Here is a 17716-nt window from a genome sequence, read left to right as displayed (position 1 = left end):
AGTGATGACCTGCACTGATCTCTTAAATGCAACTTGATATTATGATATCCAAAAGTTTTTTAAGGATTAGCATAAGAGAGAGAGCATAAGATGTGTAAAAAGATGTTTTATAAAACACGAAGGTTGTCCTTCAAAGTACAGAAATGGCTCGTTTTTGTTTGGCATGATGTGCAAGGCTGAGCCCTAAGGATGGAGAGGCAGAAGCACCTTAAGTTCCAGGCCAGCCTGGGCTACATATCCAGACCCTGCCTCAAAACAAAGGGTTTTAATATGAAACCCAAAATTAGCGATAGAATCACCTTCTCTTAATATGTTCACGTTTCTTTAGGAAATGTACAACTGAAAGACCCTTCAAAATCATCCAGCTAAAATTCTTCATGTAGGAACATATGCTTTTCTTTATCATTGAAAAGCCTTCCTTTCTGCCTTCACCTTTAAGGAGATCCTTTGTGTTCTGGTTGTTGGGTAATGATTACATGTAGTTCTTAAGGTTCACGTTTAGCCCTGTGGCCCAAAACTGTAATTCTGGATAAGGGTGCTTTTAGGGTTTACACTCTGGCAACCAAATGAGAAATCCTCCCATGGGAAAAGGGGTGCCCTCTCAATGCCTATAACGACCATTAGATTTCATATTGATCTGGTTAGTTTTCCAAAGCAAGGCTGTGATATCGATTTGCCTCCAAGTCTAAACCACGCCGGCGATCTCCCCTCGCAGACTATGGAAGAAACAGCAATTGCTCCCGTGCCTTGAGGGACACCCACGAAGCACGTGGCTAAACTAACTTCGAGGCGAGTGGCCACCAAGCATGGACTCTGAGAGAACACCAGAGCAGAGCCGCAGGGGATGTCCCCAGCAGCCACCAGGCGTCGCGGGGGCCACACCACTTCCTTCGGATCCCTCCTTTGCACCTGGGAGGGTTGTCCAGGACGTTGGAAACGGAGTTTAGGCTGGGACCCTGAGGCCCGCAGCCGCCCTACCCACAATGCACCAGGGGAGCTGCGCCCAGGCGGACAAGGACTAGGCCTCGGGCAGCCTAGCGCGGAGCTTCCGGCTCTCGAGGCCCAGGCGTTCTAGCCGCGACCTCCTCCTGCCCACGGCCCTCACCTCAGGCGCGCGCAGCCCACGAGGGGCGCCCACCTCGCCACCTCCCCACCGACCCAGTGGCCACAGAAGCGTCTCCGTGCTTGACCCCGCGCCCCGAGCCCGTGGCAGGCCCAAAGCCTCGCGAGACCCTGAGCTCGCGTGCAGCGCTCGCGGCCCGGCTGCGGCACTTCCTGCCTGACCCGGGCCGCCCGGGCCCGGCCCTGCGCGCAGCCTGCAGTCTTGCTGTGGAGGCCTCGCAGGGCTGTCCAGAAAGTAAATCCTGGCCTCCTGGGGGGGGAAAGGGCCCCGGCGCCCCAGCCAGCACCTCACCACTGAGACTCGCCCTCTCCCTCCCCTCTGAGAATCGCCTCCGCAGTCAAAACCCATCATTCTCTGTATCACATACTGAAAATGATTTTATTTTATCCATTTACATTTGACTTGATATAAACTTGTCCGGAAAAGTCAAATAATATGCTTTATATTAGCTCAAACATTTATTAAGAAAACCAAATTCCATAAAGAAGCACAGACAATAAGTTAAAACATATCACAAATTGACCAGTATGTAACAAGAATGCTTTATCTACACAAAACATCCTATTTCACAGGTTTGTTCATTCTTAGAAAGCGCTTCTGTTCTCTGGGTTTGGATTGACCAGCACATGCAGAAAGAGCTGATTGTGTTTCTCTGTACAAAGTTGCAGGGTTGTAGATGTCCGCCTGCACCCACCTGGCGGCCGGCAGGAGGCCGAGGGGGCGCAAAGGACGCGGTAGGACGACCACAAAACAACAAAGGGCACTGAGCAGCGAGGAGAGAAAAACGGGAAAGGAAGCAAACGAACACCAGTCCTGAAGGAGCTAGAAAAGAGGTGTGGCTTTGCGTTTACAAAAGGAAAAAAAGATCCTTCCAAGTGTATTTTGTTCTTCCTATAAAGACCTATTAAAACGGGAAAGGCCACCTCTTCACCACACAAGTGCTTCAGTCTGCTCCGGCCACCCAGTCCGCTGGCGTGTTCCTCCTGAGAAGCCTTCCCTTCTATACCCTCACACAGTTGTGCTTAAGAACAGAAAAACCGAGCTATAACGAAAGCGGTCTTTTGCAAGCCAATAGAGGGTCTCGTGGACGTGACTGGAGAGACGGGGTAGGGTGGTGGGCCGGGAAAGAAAGAGAGGAGAAAGAATACAGGGATAAATCAAAGTACATCGGCTGGGCCCTCGGATGAGGCGGTTGGTAGCAGATGCTTGTCCACCTTTAAGACAAAAATCCCTAACGTTGCGCTGCACCTGGAGCACGTCCGCGTGTGGCCGAGGTGCACTGTCTGCGCGCGCGTGGAGTGTCTGAACGTGAGCTGTGGTGCGAGTGTGTGCGAGTGTGCGCGCGTGTTTCTGCCCACAAACCAGTCCACTGGTGTCTGAGTTCAGATCCTGAGTCGACTCCCTGGTAAGTAAATGGCGGGAAGGATGCTTTCTGCCGGGCGCGGGAGCAGGGGGCGAGGCTGGGGAGACGGAGCCCGAGGGGAGGCGCGGGCGAGGCGGGCCGCGGGGTCGGGGTGGCGACCAGAGCACGGCCGGGAGGAGGGCACGAGCACGACCTGGGCGAGCGGGCAGCGCGGGGCGCGGGGGGGCGGGGGCGGGAGGCCCGGGGCGCGGGCGGGGTCTGGGCGGGGAGGCGGCTCCCGGCTCCCGGGCGGCGGCGGCGGCGGCGGCGGCGGCGGCGGCATTAGGTGAAGCTCATGGAGACTGTGTGCTCGAGCGCCTTGCGGCGCAGGGAGGCGATGCTCGTGCCCCGCCACACGTCGCTGCTGTCCGGGGAGCTGCAGAGCTGGGGCGAGCCGGAGACGTTGCTGGGGCCGGGGAGGGAGGCGGGCACCATGCCGGGGAAGGCGGGCTGGTAGAGGTGCGACTGCAGCCCCGCGCCGTTGGAGCCCGCCAGGCTGTTGGACAGGCCCATGGAGTTGGGCGGCGGCCCCGCGGCCAGGCTGCACTGGGACAGCGACTGCGCCATGGCCTGCTGGCGGCCGAGCGCGGGCGGCAGCGGCAGCTGGGACACGCCGGGCATGGCGGCCGCCGCCCAGCGGGTGTCGTTGGCGTGGAAGGAGCACAGGCTGTCGCCCATGGCGGCGGCGGCGGCGGCGGCGGCCGACGGGAACTGCGGCAGGCCCGGCGTGGGCAGCAGCGTGCCGGGCGCGCGGAACACGTTGGTGGTCTTCTTGCGCTTCTTCCACTTGGCGCGGCGGTTCTGGAACCAGACCTGCAGCGGGCGGGGTGGGGAGACAAGAGCCCGCGGGTTAGCGAGCCGGGCCGGAGAGGACTCTGAGAGAGCCCGGCGCGAGCTCGGCCCTCCCGCCGCCGCCGAGCCGCGGCCGCCCCTCGGCAGCCACGCACGCAGGCTCCCGCGCTCCCACGTCGCGGCGCGCTCTAGCGCGGAACGCACGGAGCAAACAGCCCCGCGGCCAGCTCCGGGGGCAGCGTTCGCCTCCCCCTACACCCTGGCCGAGTCTGAGCACTGCACAGATGCACCGGTCTGCAGGCGGGCATGTGTCAAGGCCCGACCCACAGGTGTACAAATGAAGATAAACATGAGTGCCCATGTGACTTAATAGCATGTCTTAGAGCACTGATGGGGTATAGAATTTTCAGAAACACTGGAAATTTGGAAATTGATGAAAGGCTAAGAATGATATAAACAGTCTCAAAACCGAGACAAAGGAAGGCCCTAACCTCACGGTTGGCAGAGCAGCGAGGTTAACATAGTGACCCCTGTGGCAAAGTGAGCCGCCGAACTGCGGTGTCATTTGGTTTCCACCTTGATTTCTGATCCCTCCCTTAGCGCTTCGGGCAACTACCGCAGTGCCCCTCCCCAGCCCAGTCCCAAACGCTCTGAGGGCACCTTTGTCTGAGTTGTTCGCAGTCCGTCATGCTGGAACTTGCTGCCAAAGTCCCGAACCCCTGGGCCTTCTGATCTAAGCCTTCCAGTAACTCACTTCAGCTCCTCTAATGCCTGCAAGCTGCACACACCCCAACACGACTCTGACCAAATACGAAGTTTCTGACCAATAAGAGAGACTTTAAAATCAACTTTAAAATCATGCTGGCCATGATGCAAATTTAAATTTGATGGAAAAATAAACGTTTCTTCTTCTTCTTCTTCTTCTTCTTCTTCTTCTTCTTCTTCTTCTTCTTCTTCTTCTTCTTCTTCTTCTGGAAAACTGTTTAATAAAATATACCTCAAACAAGCCTCTTCTTTTTTTGTTTCCTGATTATGGCCCAGGAGTTTTAGAGCCTATCAGTCAAATGAGCCTACAGATGTGAAATTTACTATCACAACTCGAAATTTTCTCTGAATGCTAATAGACAACCTATCCGACCCTGAAAATTTTCATCTCCCGCTATTTGAATTTTATCTTTAAGGGAGGAGGGTTTTCTCAGTATGCTTACTTGGCAGACTTTATGTTTAAAATCTAGTTAGTTGGACGACTAGTAATACTAAATATAAAATGGTGCCATGCACATAATAGATATTAACTAGTTTCCTCTTAGAATCTGGCCGATACAACCTGCTCTCCAAATTTGTGGACTCAAAAGTGGTTTACCTGGTAATCCAATTTATGTAGTATTTGCTTTGCAAGCTGAAGTGTCAGGAATGTGGATATATTTGCCTTCATCCTTGGTAAACCAAAAATTTATAGCTGTGCAAGCGAACATACTCTGCTTACTGGTGTGAATAGCTTTGCAGCCTAGAATTCTCTCGGAGTCCACCCACGTCTGCCTGTTCTGTCTGGAACTTCGCCATCACTCTACCTTTCTCTAGTTTGTACACTACCTTCCGCCTTGCTGCTTAAGCCAGTATTGACGGTGGTTAGGTATGCTACAGCCCTTAGCATACAGCCCTGCAGCTGGAGGCACTGGGGTGGTTAGGTATGCTACAGCCCTTAGCTGCAGCTGGAGGCACTGGGGTTAATGAGGCTGCGGGGCGCTTGATGGTGATGATGGGATCAATGTGGCAGGATTGAGCTGTTAGCAGCCTTTGGCCTTAGGTGGAAAAAAGGTGAGGAGAACTAACTTCCTAAAGACCCTTTGCAGCACCGATTCAACTCTAGTTTGGGAAGCTGGACAAGAGGGCATCCTTGACTGAGACTTGTCCATGTCCAAAACTTGCAACTTCCTAGGAACATTTTGAAAGGGAAAGTCAAAACCAATTCCCAACACTCCCAAGGGCTAGTGAATCCTAAACGGTTGGTGTTTTGGAGGTTGTAAATTGGGAGAAAGAAACAAAAGAAAGAAGACAATGTCAAACTGCCCAGCAGAATTTCAAAAGCAAATATTGCTGAAAAAAAAAAAAAAGCTTTCTGAATCCAGACTCTGTTTTTCACAGAAGGAAAAGAGCCACTGTTAAAGAACAAAATATTAGAGGGATAATCAAAAAATCATGCTCAATTATGTCTAAGGGTTAGTAGTCAAATGATGGCTACGAAATTTTTAATGTTTCATGGTTTACTGAGATTCAAGGGGAAAAAAATCTGCATGGAATCCGAACACCTCCATTCCAAGCTATGATGCATATGTTCTTAAAATGTGAATGTTTCCACTTGAAAACTAGAGCATGACGGGTTAAAATGCAGACAAAACCTAAGGGAGATTTTTGGAATGCACAGACGACAACTCCAGGAAATATATTAACCACAGCCAAAGACCCAACTTTGTACTCAGTTTGAAATGCAGCTCTCCTCAGAAAATGCTTAATACAACAGTGAGAATCTAATGGAGGTTGGAATCTAAAAATCCACTTTGATGATATCTGCTGTTACAGTAATATAGACATACTGTAAATGTATTTTAAAATATATAGCCCGTTTAATTCCCCAGCTATAAATGGCTCAGGAATAGAGAAAGAGGGGGAGAAAGAAAGAACCCCCCACACTTGAAGCAAATGCTTTATGAAGACCTCATTGGAATCCAGCAAATGATTAATGTGAAGATATGGGAGGAAATCTGGGGAGCTGTATTAAAGCCTAGATCTCAGGTTCATTTCGATCAGCCAGCCGTGAACTCTGGGCCGAATTCATTACACTTTAATAGTGCTGGGAGAGGAAGAAAATGCAATTTCTCATTCCATTAGAAAACTAGAAAATACTCTCAGCTTGTCCCCCTATTAAGATGTGGCAGGTGACAGGGCCATTCTAGGGGACATGGTCAATGGAATTACAGCACATTATTTTTGTTCATATAAAATATTGAAAGGCAAGCCTGACTGTGCAGAAGTTATTTCACTGATTTGGTTTTTATGTAAATAAAATATTGAAAGTTAATTAATCCGTGCTAGAGACTAATGATTATGCTTATTATATTGCATTTGATCGCGTAATTTGCATGATTCTCGCATTGCTGCTTAATAAGCCATTCCAGGTTATAAATAATTCTGAAATTGGTTTCTAATAATGGCATGCTATAAAAGGAATGGTTTTATTACACTAGCCAGAAAAGGGGAGCAATACCATACATGAATTGGCCTCCGTGTGGGTAGAGGTGCGTTAGTAAATACTTCAAAGTGTGACCTAGTCCAGATAAGGACCAAAAAAATAAATATACTAGATAAGTCAGTCCAAAATAAAAAGCATCTTTGAAAACATGAAATAGCACTAAGTGAAATGTTTAGTTGAATCAGTACAGTGGCCCACATACTGGAAAGAATGTGTGGCAATCTGTTAACTATAAAGAAAACTATGAAGCACTCATCATATAAGAATGTAAACCAATTACTATTTAATTTGAATTTGGTCAAGGAGCAATGGTACAGTGAATCATGAAGTAAATACATTTCCCATAAATTATTTTTGCATTACATTACATAATGTTAATCATTTTGAAATGTTAATTAAGAAGGTTATGTTGATCTGATTACTTTTTAAACTATGAAACATTATTTTTAAAAAATATTGAAATTGCCATTCTATTAAATTGTTTCTATCAGTAGGATCAAGCTATTATCTTTGCTTGAACATTATGCTAGGACAATTAACATACTTTATCTCTTTCTTCTTGCATATTCTTTTGTGTACTTTTTGAAGATAACTACCACACAGTTTATATTTTATTTCATTTATAACTTTTCTATTAAAAGAATCACTGCCATTAACCTTTGGAAGACCTAATAAAGTTTAATAGACCTCAATTTCTTTTTTCATAAAATCAGCGGTCCAATTATATTTTATTTGTGATTCTAAGTTCTATTTTAATTTGAACTAATTACCAATATGTCTAGGTTAAGTCACAGAGCTGCACTCTTTAAAACAAAAATTAATAGCAAAGATTTCTCTTGAGGACAAAAAGTAAATTTGTGATCTTTGATTCTCCAATATTAAGCCTACAATCAAATATTATCATTGGCATGTATTGGAATTGTATATTTCTATGACAGTGTAAACCCACACTTTAGAAGAAGTGTGAGGTGAAGATTTAAAGAACATTAATATGCCTGAGCAGTGTAATTAGTACGCTTCTCATGTGTAATGTCGTTACCCCATTGTTCCAGCTTTCCAGAGTTTGATAACAAATACTCATATTTACATTGAATAAAAGTATTGATCTTTGTGAATTTTTATCTACTAATTTGACCATTTTAAGTCCCTGGGATATTCATCTCTTATTAAAACAAAAGTATGTACTTCCATTTAGATGACCACAAAATGCCAGATGGAAACAAATTCTGATCTCTTGGCCGATCAAATGCAAAAGAACTGGAGTTCTTAAAGTTCATTTGCAAAATCAGGTAGCACCGGCTTAACAAATCGGTCAGCTTAGCAAGAAAAACAAAAACAAAAACAACAACAAAAACCAGTTAAGTCGTGACGAAATGTTTTCAGCACCGTGGATAGATCAAGGCTAGGCGCGAGGCCTCCTCTGGGCGCCCGCCCAGGAAATAGTGCGGTGCGTCAGTCTTTTTAAAAGAAAGAAGAAAGAAATTTGGGGTTCGTTAATCTTGTACTCTTCTCCCCCAATTTTCAGAAGAGGTACAGCTGAAATTTTCTGTATAGAATCCATAGAGTTACAACTTGGAGGGTGGTGGATAAAAATATGGACACAAAAACCATTTCCCCCAATATAGGTGAACCTCTCTGGCCTGAAAAGTTCCTTCTTTGGGTCAGATACCCACAACAGATAGTGTTTGTTTTCTGCCTTCCTCCTTAAGGGGATCTTAATTATTTTATTAGAATTAAGAGCTCGGGGTTCACAGGTGCTGTGGTATTTTCTCCCAGTCCCAGCGAGCTGGCACACTACCCGAGCCAAAAGCCTTTAGAAACAGCCGAGCCGGGCATTTTGCCTGAAAGATGAGAGCGGGTGCTATTTAAGGGAACTAAACCAAGCCTGGAGGTTTAAGTGTGCCCTGCCCTCCTCAGGCTCCCGCCGCCCTGTAATCTCCCACTTTCCGCTTTCTGTATAACGGGACGTCTCCCCCATCTATCCAAATTCATAGCAGAAACTCATCCCTTGTCCCCAGTGAGGGCCAGAGCAAGCTGCGCCCTGGGTTAGCTGACAGCGAGGCTCGGGGTCCCCTTCTCTGGAGGGGTCGGGAGGGAGGTGAACCGGGCGCCCGTGAGGCCGGGCTGGTTGCGGGAGTTCTGGGGAGCGGGGCTGTGGCTACAGTGGCGGAAGCCCACCGGGTCTGTCGAGTGTCCTAGCCTGTGTTTGGAAGGGGCTCGTCCGGCCCGGGCCGCGGTGGGGACGCGCGCGCAGCCGAGCCCGGTGCCCGCAGCCCGGCCTCCTCCGCGAGCCCCGGTCCCCGCACTCTGCCCCGGCCTCCGCCCCGGCCCCCGCGCCCCGGCCTCCGCCCCGGCCCGGCGTACCTGCACCCGCGACTCGGTCAGCCCGATGCGCAGCGCCAGCTCCTCGCGCATGAAGATGTCGGGGTAGTGGGTCTTGGCGAAGCTCCTCTCCAGCTCGTTGAGCTGCGCCGGGGTGAAGCGCGTGCGGTGGCGCTTCTGCTTCTGCTGGCCCTGCTGCTGGCCGGCCTGGCTGGGATTGGGGCCGCCCTGGGGCCCCGGCTGCTTGTCCGGGTCTTTGGCGCTCACCGCCAGCGAGGCGGGGGTCGAGCCCACGGTGGTGATGTCCTCGCCCGGCAGCAGCGTGGCTCCCTCCACCGGGTCGGAGCTGGGCGCCAGGTCCCCGGGGTGGCCCCCGGGGTCAGAGCCCCCCACGCCCAGCCTGCACTTCACCGCCTCCCGGTGGCCCAGCAGCTCGGCGGCATCTTTCATACCTGAGGGGGGAAGGGGCTCGGTCAGTCGCGTCCTCCCCGCGCGCCTCCGCCTTCAGCCCGGCCACCGCGCCCGCCGAGCCCTCGCGCGCCCCGCAGCCGAGCCTGCCTGGTCCCCAGCCGGCTTGCCCCGGCCTCGGGCTGCTGGGTTGGAAGAACATCTCCTGGCCTTCCCCTTCTCTCCACAGCCCGCTCCGGCGGTTCGCAGCTCCGGCTTTCGCGTTTCCCACAACAACAAAACAAAACAAAACGAAAACCTCCCAGGCCTGGCAATAACACACACCCGGGTCCTCTCATTAACTGTACCCCCGGCGTCCCAGGAAACCGCGAACGAATTCTTAGACGGGGGGTGCGGGAGAGAAGGAAATCGAGAGAGACTCGTAGGAGGCTGAGCATGGGCGCTAATGAACTCCGGCCGGCTCGCTCTGACTTTCAGAAGATGAATAAGTCTCCAAGCCTTCCACCTCTCAAAATAAACCGAAATCAGCTCCGCCTCCCCCTCAAATCAGAGAAAGTGTTTGGGAAATGGAGTCACATCCATCACTAAAGCTTCCCAAGCCGGAAACCCAGATCCTGGTACCCAGATAGCTTTCAAGAAACTCCAGTAAACTCTATAGCCATAACAGTGAATCAAACTTTAGAGAATTTAACTTTTCTCTTCCGAGAAACAAACGGCTCGTCCCTCCCGTCCTTGGCAACGCGGGGTGCCTGGTAGAGGGCAGGGTTGCCTGAGAGGAGGAGTTGGTCCTTTCTTCTCAACCAGCTCGCTTAGCAAATCCACCTTCAGACAGCCGCTCCTCCTTCACACCAGATATGTGTGTGTGTGTGTGTTTAAGAAAACAAATTTAAGCACTTAGAAAAGGAGGTGGTGGTGGTAGAGAGAAAGGAAAAGGGAGGAAAAAAAACGAAAGAAATTCCAAATCAAAGCAAACAAGAGTGGAAAAAGAGAGAAACACTTCCAAACAAATTACCACGGTCTAAAATTCATTTCAAAAATAATAATAATAATAAAGGGAAAAGAGGAAGAAAAAAGAAGAAAAACAAAAAGTGTCAGCATTCTCAACTCCTTTAAGACGATGTTAAATCAAATTAAACTTTAATACAGCACAATTACTTTTAAAGAAATTAGTCCATTTAGGGCGCATTAAGGTAAAATAAGGAACAAATTGACAATTTCCTGCCCCGGCTTCTCCTGGCTGCCGGGGTGAGAGGCGCTCACTCACCTAGCCTGGCGTCCAGGAGGTCGGCGTGAGACAGCATCGCGCACCGCTCCAGGGCGAAAGCTGTTCCCCCCCAAATTTTAGCGGCTTTAAGTTATTTAAAATAGATATAAGCTATAAGCTATACGATATAGATATATATAGATCACCTAAATGAAAGAAAATTCGGTTTGTGGTTAAAAAGGGGGCTTCTTGCATTATAATGTCCTTTAGAGAGACGGGGAGGTGCTTAACAGTTGAATGAACCCGTGAGCAGCTCGGCGAGGGGACCAATCAGGAGGGCAGCCTGCAAATGTCAGCGCCCGGTGAGTCCCCCACTCCGCCCGCCCGCCCGCCCGCGCCTCGGGGAGGAGGCGGCGGCCGCAGCCCAGGCCGCTCCAGCCTCAGCAGCCGCCCGCCGCCAGCGGCCACCGGGGCCTCGCCGGGCACACCTGCCCTTCCCGGCCGGCCTTGCCCCCCTCACAGCGCAAGCCGGTGTCTCAGAGCTGGGACGGCGCCAGGCCGGGGGCAGTCAGACCCCCGAGCAGGGCGTGACCTACGCGTGACCTGGGAGTCCCCCACCCCACCCCCGCCCGGCCAGCCTGGCCACCCCGGGCCTCTGCAGTCCAGCCTGGCGCGCCAGGCGGGCCGCCACCGGCTCTGGAGCGACCCTAAATTTCCCCACTGTTCTGCAGGCCTTCGCTGGGGATCCGGGCCACGGCTGCGCCCCGGGGCCTGCTGAGCCCCGCTCCCACCGCCAGCCTAGGGGGTAGAGAGGAAGCTGGCTCCCCCTGCTCGACCGAGGTCCGCGGCCCGCTTTGGGGGAGGGGGAGGCTTCAGGAGGTGTGAGCCCCTCCGCAGCTCCCGTGGCTGGCATTCCAGGACCCCCTGCCCGCTGGGCCTACCTCTCACCCGACTCCTAACCTGCTCTCTCGGCCAGAGTTTCTAAGTTCGGCTAGGCTACCAAAGCCACTTAAAGCAGTAAATAAAGTTAAACGCTCTTTATTTTCCTCTTGGATATGTTAAACTACTTGAACAATTTAAAGTGCTTTTGCACAAGTGAAGCGAACCATTTCTAATGTTCTGATTTTTCAGAGCCAGCCAACAACAAAGTTTAGATTAGTAATATATTTCTAACCAGAGTAATTTTCAAGATCATTAGGCATTTATGTAATTAGTGCCAAATCTATAAGCTTTTATTACGATTATTAGAGTAAAATCAGTATAAATTTGTACTAATTTACTACTGTTTAGACTTGGCTGTCAAGCCCAGAGGTTCTTATTGTAAATGATAACTGAGGAAATTAAGTGCAAAATTCTGTACCGTTTCTGATCTGCTCCCAAACAATCCGTTTCAATTGTATTTGCAGCAGAACATGATGCCCCTTTAAAGTTATTTGACTTGTATTTTTATTTGCAACACAAGAAAAATGCCCTCTACCCAAGGCAAAATGAAAACTGATATTTACTACTCCCGACTTGATTAACATTGATTTTTAATTCGGGAGTGATGCAATTAAGATTATTCATTTAGTGCAAATAAAGCTTCCACAAAAGGGTGGCCCTCTGAAGTCTGTTTTAAATAATACCGAACAAATGGCTTTTTTTGTTCGTCGTCCAATTGACTTACACAAAACATTGAAGATGCTGCCCGAGAGCAGATGCGAGGGTGTGTGTGTGTGTGTGTGTGTGTGTGTGTGTCCTTTACTGTGAGTGTGGCAGGGAAGAGCAAGGAGACAAAGGAGGCGGCGAGGCAACTCTGGAGCAGTTTTGTTCCCCTCGTGCCTTCCTCAGCCCTCTTCGCCCAGGTCCTGCCGAGCACTCACACGCGGGCGCGCGCGTCTGCTCTGCGAGCGCAGGGCCTCGGCTGCGGAGGGGCTGGGGACCCCGCAGCCTGGCCCGGCGCCCGGGAGAAGCCCCGCCGGCAACTGTCAGGGCTCTCCGCAGCCCCGGCTGCCCAGTCCAGAGAGGTTCTGCCCGGAGCGGAATTCCAGGCCTAAAGCAAAGCCAGCCCCTCTGAGGGCGGCTTGGTTTTCTCTGCACAAAACCCCAAACTTGAGCACTCGAGCGCGGGCGCGGGGGCCGGGGTGCATGGGTCAGGACCTGGCACGAGGGCGCGCGCCCGGGGCCTGGCCCAGGCTTCGAACCGCCAGGGTGCAGCCCCCTGGCTGTGCAGGCCCAAGCGCCCGGCAGCCCGGGTCGCGCGGTCCAGGGAGGAGGACCTGCGGGCGGGGACCGGCCCGGACGGCGGTGACCCGGCCGCAGCCCCGCTCCTGCGGTGGCGCGCGCCCAAGTGGGGCCGGCGGGCAGCCTGGAGGAGGCTCGGCCGCCCGCCGACACCGCGGGCACCAGCGCTGGGCCCGGGCCCAGCAGCCCGCACCTGCCGCGGCGGCACCGGCGCCCTCCGCGCGCGCTCGCTCGTCTGTTCTGTTCTGCTGGGTCTTTTCAGGTCGATAAATAAATGTGTAATAGTTAATGTGAAGACACATCAGGGTAGTAACAACGGGACAAAATCAAGGGATTATCCATCTCTGTTAGCAACCGCTGAATAACAATGCTGCGGCGTGATTGATAGCCCGCTTCATTTTATGACTTTTCTATTGGTCTTGATTTTTATAGCAGCATAAACAAACTAAATCATTTCTTCCAAGACTTCGAAGCATCAGCACCTCGGAGAGGGGAGGGAGAGAGTTAAGAGGGAAAAAAAGAAAGAAAAGAAAAAGGGAATTCCGGGAGTGGGGGTGCCGGGGCAGCCGGGGCGTCGAGGTGGGGAGCGAGAGAGCGAGCCCCGAGCCCGCAGCCGGCAGGCGGGGCGGAGGACAGTGACGGTGCAGCTCGCCCCCGTTCCGCGCCCCCGCTCCGCGCCCCCGCTACGCAGCCCGGTCTGGCCAACGCCTGAATCCACCTGGGTAGCGCCTGAGATGTAGTTACCAGACTTTCACTCGCCGTCACCTTCCCACGTTCCCGGGGCAGCCGGGAAAGGGCCGGTCAGGCCCGTGGCTGTTGATAATTCAAAGCATTTCCCACATGATCATGGGAACTGAAGTCCCTAACCAGGCAAGGCTTTAGCGCAATGGCCCCCAAATCTTCGGAATGACAAGAATGTCTTCAGAAATCACTTCAAAGCAAAGTAAAAGGATTTTCTATGACGGATCCAGTGATTCTTCCTCAATAAATAGGTTTTAGATTGTTACACACACGTAGAAGCGGAACAAAGGGAACGACCAGAAAGTATATTGGTCGCCCCTAATAAAATTTATTTAGACAGTTTACTCCTCATAAAAAATAGAGATTGAATTTTGTACAAGAGCCTGCCAAGGGACGATGCACAGGGAAATCTTTTCTTCTTCTTCCTACCCCACCCCTCCTTTTCAAAGAGAGCACAAAGAGTCTCTAAAGGCCCTGGAACCGTCTCCTGGCTCCTTTGGTAGGACCCCAGACCACGGAGAACTTGGTAGCTCTGTGAGGAGTCGACTTGGGGTGAGGGGTGTTTGGTTAAAAAATAAATAAATAAATCTTGTAGCTATGTAAATTACAAGTACACCCGCTATACAAACAATGACGTTGTTAAGTTTTGCCATCCAATTTTGGAGCAAGACTTAGAAATAAGGTGTGGCTGGAATAGTTGGGACAGGATAGAATGGGGACACCGGACCACAGCCCAAAAGATGGATTCATCAAATTAGGTTTACGATCCTGATTTTCTCTCTAATTGTGTTTCTGCTATCATTGCAAATCCTTTGTACAGGCAGAGACAGGGAGAATAAAAATATGTGGAGGGCGCTCCAGGAAGAATTGGGTAGTGTGCCCAGAGCCCTAATTGCTTTTCCACTTACAGAATCTCTGTTTATTAAATGCAACTTGCGTTGTTTGTAAACGGCTCTTTTCTGTGAGACAGTGGGCTGAAATATGGCGCGTTATTATTCACATTCCTGCTATTAGATGCTGAATTGTAACATTGTTCCCTTTAATGAGAAGCGCCTCCCTCAATAATTAACGATCTCACATTTTCCTATTTTCTTGCCCGATGAAAAGAATCAATTTTAATTCGTGGTAAATTACAGCTATGCTTTGGGGGTATTATTTGCTTACTGCAAACAAATCAGGGCACTTGAACACTCGTGTTTACTTTTCCAGATCTGCAACAACCCAAAACCAACTGTACATCAGATCGTATTGCTCAGGCCCACTTCAGAGCCGAAGAGAAAATGAAAGGGTGGGGAGGGAACGCGCACGCGGGGTGGGGGTTGGGGGGTGCTCTGAGGCCCAAAACGTTTGCAACAACGGTGACCAGGATTTCTCCCAGACCGACCTCAGCCGCCAGAACTCGCCAAGCCTCAGCGTCCACCCTGTCTGAAGGGTCCTTAAATCCCATGACCCTCCTGGAATTTCGGACTGCTCCAGGGATGGCGTGTTTGTGGGAATGGGCCAGTGGACAGGAGAGCTGAAAGAGCGCAGTCTCGACAAAGGGGTGCCCTTTGTGGAGGACTCCACACTCCTCTGAGAGAACTCTGGGGGTCGCCAGCCAGTAGACCACAGTCAAGGAAGAGTCAGCTGGGTGCCCCTGCGGGTCCATTGCGAAAGCTCCCTCCTCTTCCGGTGAGGGCTCTCCCAGGCAGCAGTGAGGTCTGTAACTCTTAGTCAAACAGGCCTGGGCCTACTCCAGCCCCCAGACCTCCCTACCCGGCGATGAAGGACTTGAGGTCAAGATGCTGGTCTTCAGGTACTGTCTTCAGAGCCGACCCGCCTAACGGAAAACAAAAACAAAAACCTTGACTGTCGGTCCAAGCTCCCAACATTTAGTTTTCCTTCCCCCAACACTGAGTGCAGGGCTTCACGCATGACCCTGAACTCCGGTGCCCGCTTTCGTGAGCAGTGCGTTGCAGGTCCACTGCTTGGCCACCTACACAGCTGTGGCTTGCCAGTGGCACTGAGAAGCAAGAAATCTATCCCAAACTAATACCATAGCCTGGGAGCTTCTGGCGTTACAGGAAGTGATAGATGGATGGTAGATGGATGGGTGGAGAGATCAGACAGTTTTTCTTTCGCACATGTTTGCTTTTGCAGACCACAGCAGACAGCCCAAACAGACAGGCCACCTGCATGACTCAGCTGCCAGACCCTTCTTTCCCTAGTCTTTTCCTTCTGGTAACTGGCACTTGAGACCCTCAAAGCAGAAACAACCACACCAGACAATGAATCAATTCCTGCCCTGTTGTCTGCACTGTTCATCCTTTTATTGCCTTTTGCACTGTAATTTTTGCCGTGTGGCTAATGAGCCCAATTAGCCGCACGGAACATAACAAGTGGCGTCCAGGTTTTGTTGCTTTTCTTATTTATATTTACTTAGGATAAATAATCATATATCAGTTATTCAGTTAGGTGACAAGACTAGTAATTGGAATAAAAAGAAAAAGTCTCATCCTTACTCTTTCCATAACTAGATGTAGCGCTAATAAGACTGCATCAATCTTATGTAGCAAATAAATAAAAGAGACAAACAAACAAATTTGCCTCCAACAAGTTAATGCGGTGTATCTGAGTGGAAAGTAGATATTTTCACGCATTCTGGAGATGAGGAGTGACTTTTAATAAAATCACTAGAAAAACAAATGTAATTCTGTAAGCCCTGTCTTCCAGAAGCCCGCCTTCACACCCCTCCTCCGCCTCTGCTTCTCTTCCTAAGCTGCTGGTCTCCGGTTGAGAATGACCAGGGGCCTGGCTTCTCCCTTTACACTTGGCTGGGTGGGATGGCGAGGGAGACAGGATCCCGTAGGCATTAGCCTTCTGCAAATAGGATTTTTCTCTTTGCTCGGCTCTCCTTCTAGTCTTCCTTCATTTCTCTCCCACTTGGCGTTACTCTCTCTTCCTCTCTCCCTTTCCTATTTTCCCGCCCTCCTCGCCTTTCATCCTTCCCAGTCTCCCTCCTCCTCTCTGACCCCGCACCTCCCGCCTCTCTTTTCTCTCGTCTTCCCTCTCTTCTTTCTTCTCCCTCCCCCACTTTCCCCACCAGCCCCCCTTTCCATGTCCCTTGTCCCCTCCCTGAAGCCCGAGTGCAGCTAATTCCGGGCGTCTATATTCACTCAATTAGAGAAATCTACAGTGAAGATCGATCTTCCATCTGCAGACATGCCAGCTTAACAAATTAGATTCTTGTTTCGTGCAGGTGATTTGGTGACAGTTGGGGAATTAGAAGTAATAAGTTGTTGTGTTTGAGCCCGGGCCCCCGCCCCCCGCCGGCGCCCCTCCCCGCCCGCCGCCCCGCGGCCGCGCCCGCCGCTCGGCACCCCCGCCGCCCCGGCCGGCCCGCGCCCGCCGCCGCCGCCGCATCCCCCGCCGTAATTAGAGCTGCTGCCCTCCATGTGGGCTCGATTAAACCGTGATTTAGCCGAAAGAAATATAATTATGGCTGCAAATAAAATAATCAGCATTGAAGAGCGATTTCCTTAATGAGATGGAGCGGTTGCACGTCACGGAGTAAAGGGGTCTCATTAAGAGGTGGTAATGAGGCTTGGGTGGATGGTGCAGTCACAAAATAGCCCAAGTCCCCAGCAGGCCCGGCCCGCCCGGCGCAGCGGCCTCCGGGCCCTGCCACCCCGCCCCGGCCCGCCCGGCCTCCAGGGGGCGCTGCGCCCGCCGCGCGCCCTCCTCCGGCGGCCGCGGCTCCGCCGCCCCGCGCGGTCCTCGGCTGCCCGCCCGGAGCCAGGCCGCGGCCCTGCGCCCACGGGCGCCTGCCGAGCCTCCTTCCCCAGACGACCCGGAGGGCAGCGGGCTGGCTGGGCGGCCGCGTGGGCCCCCAGCTCGGCGCCGGCGAGGAGCAGGTGGAAGCGCCCCCCGGGGAGCGGCGGCCTCCCGCCCCACCCGAGCCTCCGCGGAGCGTGGGTGCGAAGGCCGGTGCCACAGCCCAGCTCGGGCCCAGCCTGGCCTAGAAAGCGCCTTGGGGCTTAGTCTACCAAACCATTTTCTAAACTTGGTCAAAGTGCAGGGAAAGTCACTACTCAGGGTCTTCAAGCTTTCTCGCCTTGGTTTCGCTGATCTTCCTGATCAGAGCCCGGCTCAGAGCTCAGGAGCCCTGAATCCCTTTCTTACATCAAGGTCTGTGTACATATGCACACTCCTGGGTGCCCGGATGTGGTGAGATCTTACGTTTTTTTGTTTGCTTGTTTTGCCCTTGTTTTT

At 51.6% G+C, this 17716-nt stretch overlaps 1 protein-coding gene across 2 annotated transcripts; it reads right to left on the bottom strand.

Annotated features, from left to right (window-relative positions):
- Positions 1-2687: 2687 nt before the first annotated feature.
- Otp (orthopedia homeobox) lies at positions 2688-10845 on the bottom strand. 2 transcript variants are annotated; one of them, XM_060385581.1, is made up of 3 exons: positions 9622-10277; positions 8932-9341; positions 2688-3338 (listed from the first exon to the last, which is right to left on the bottom strand). In XM_060385581.1, the coding sequence occupies exons 2-3, from the start codon at positions 9337-9339 to the stop codon at positions 2808-2810; spliced, it is 939 nt and encodes a 312-aa protein (XP_060241564.1). In that variant the 5' UTR covers positions 9340-9341; positions 9622-10277; the 3' UTR covers positions 2688-2807. The 2 variants fall into 2 exon arrangements, with proteins under 2 accessions (XP_060241564.1, XP_021516076.1); XM_021660401.2 differs by lacking the exon at positions 9622-10277 and adding an exon at positions 10562-10845 and having other exon boundaries at positions 2689-3338.
- Between the last annotated feature and the right edge of the window lie 6871 nt (positions 10846-17716).

This window comes from Meriones unguiculatus, chromosome 6 (assembly GCF_030254825.1).
Source record: "Meriones unguiculatus strain TT.TT164.6M chromosome 6, Bangor_MerUng_6.1, whole genome shotgun sequence".
NCBI lineage: Eukaryota > Metazoa > Chordata > Mammalia > Rodentia > Muridae > Meriones > Meriones unguiculatus.
Note: the sequence above shows the minus strand (reverse complement) of the source record. Positions and strands in the feature narration are given on the sequence as shown.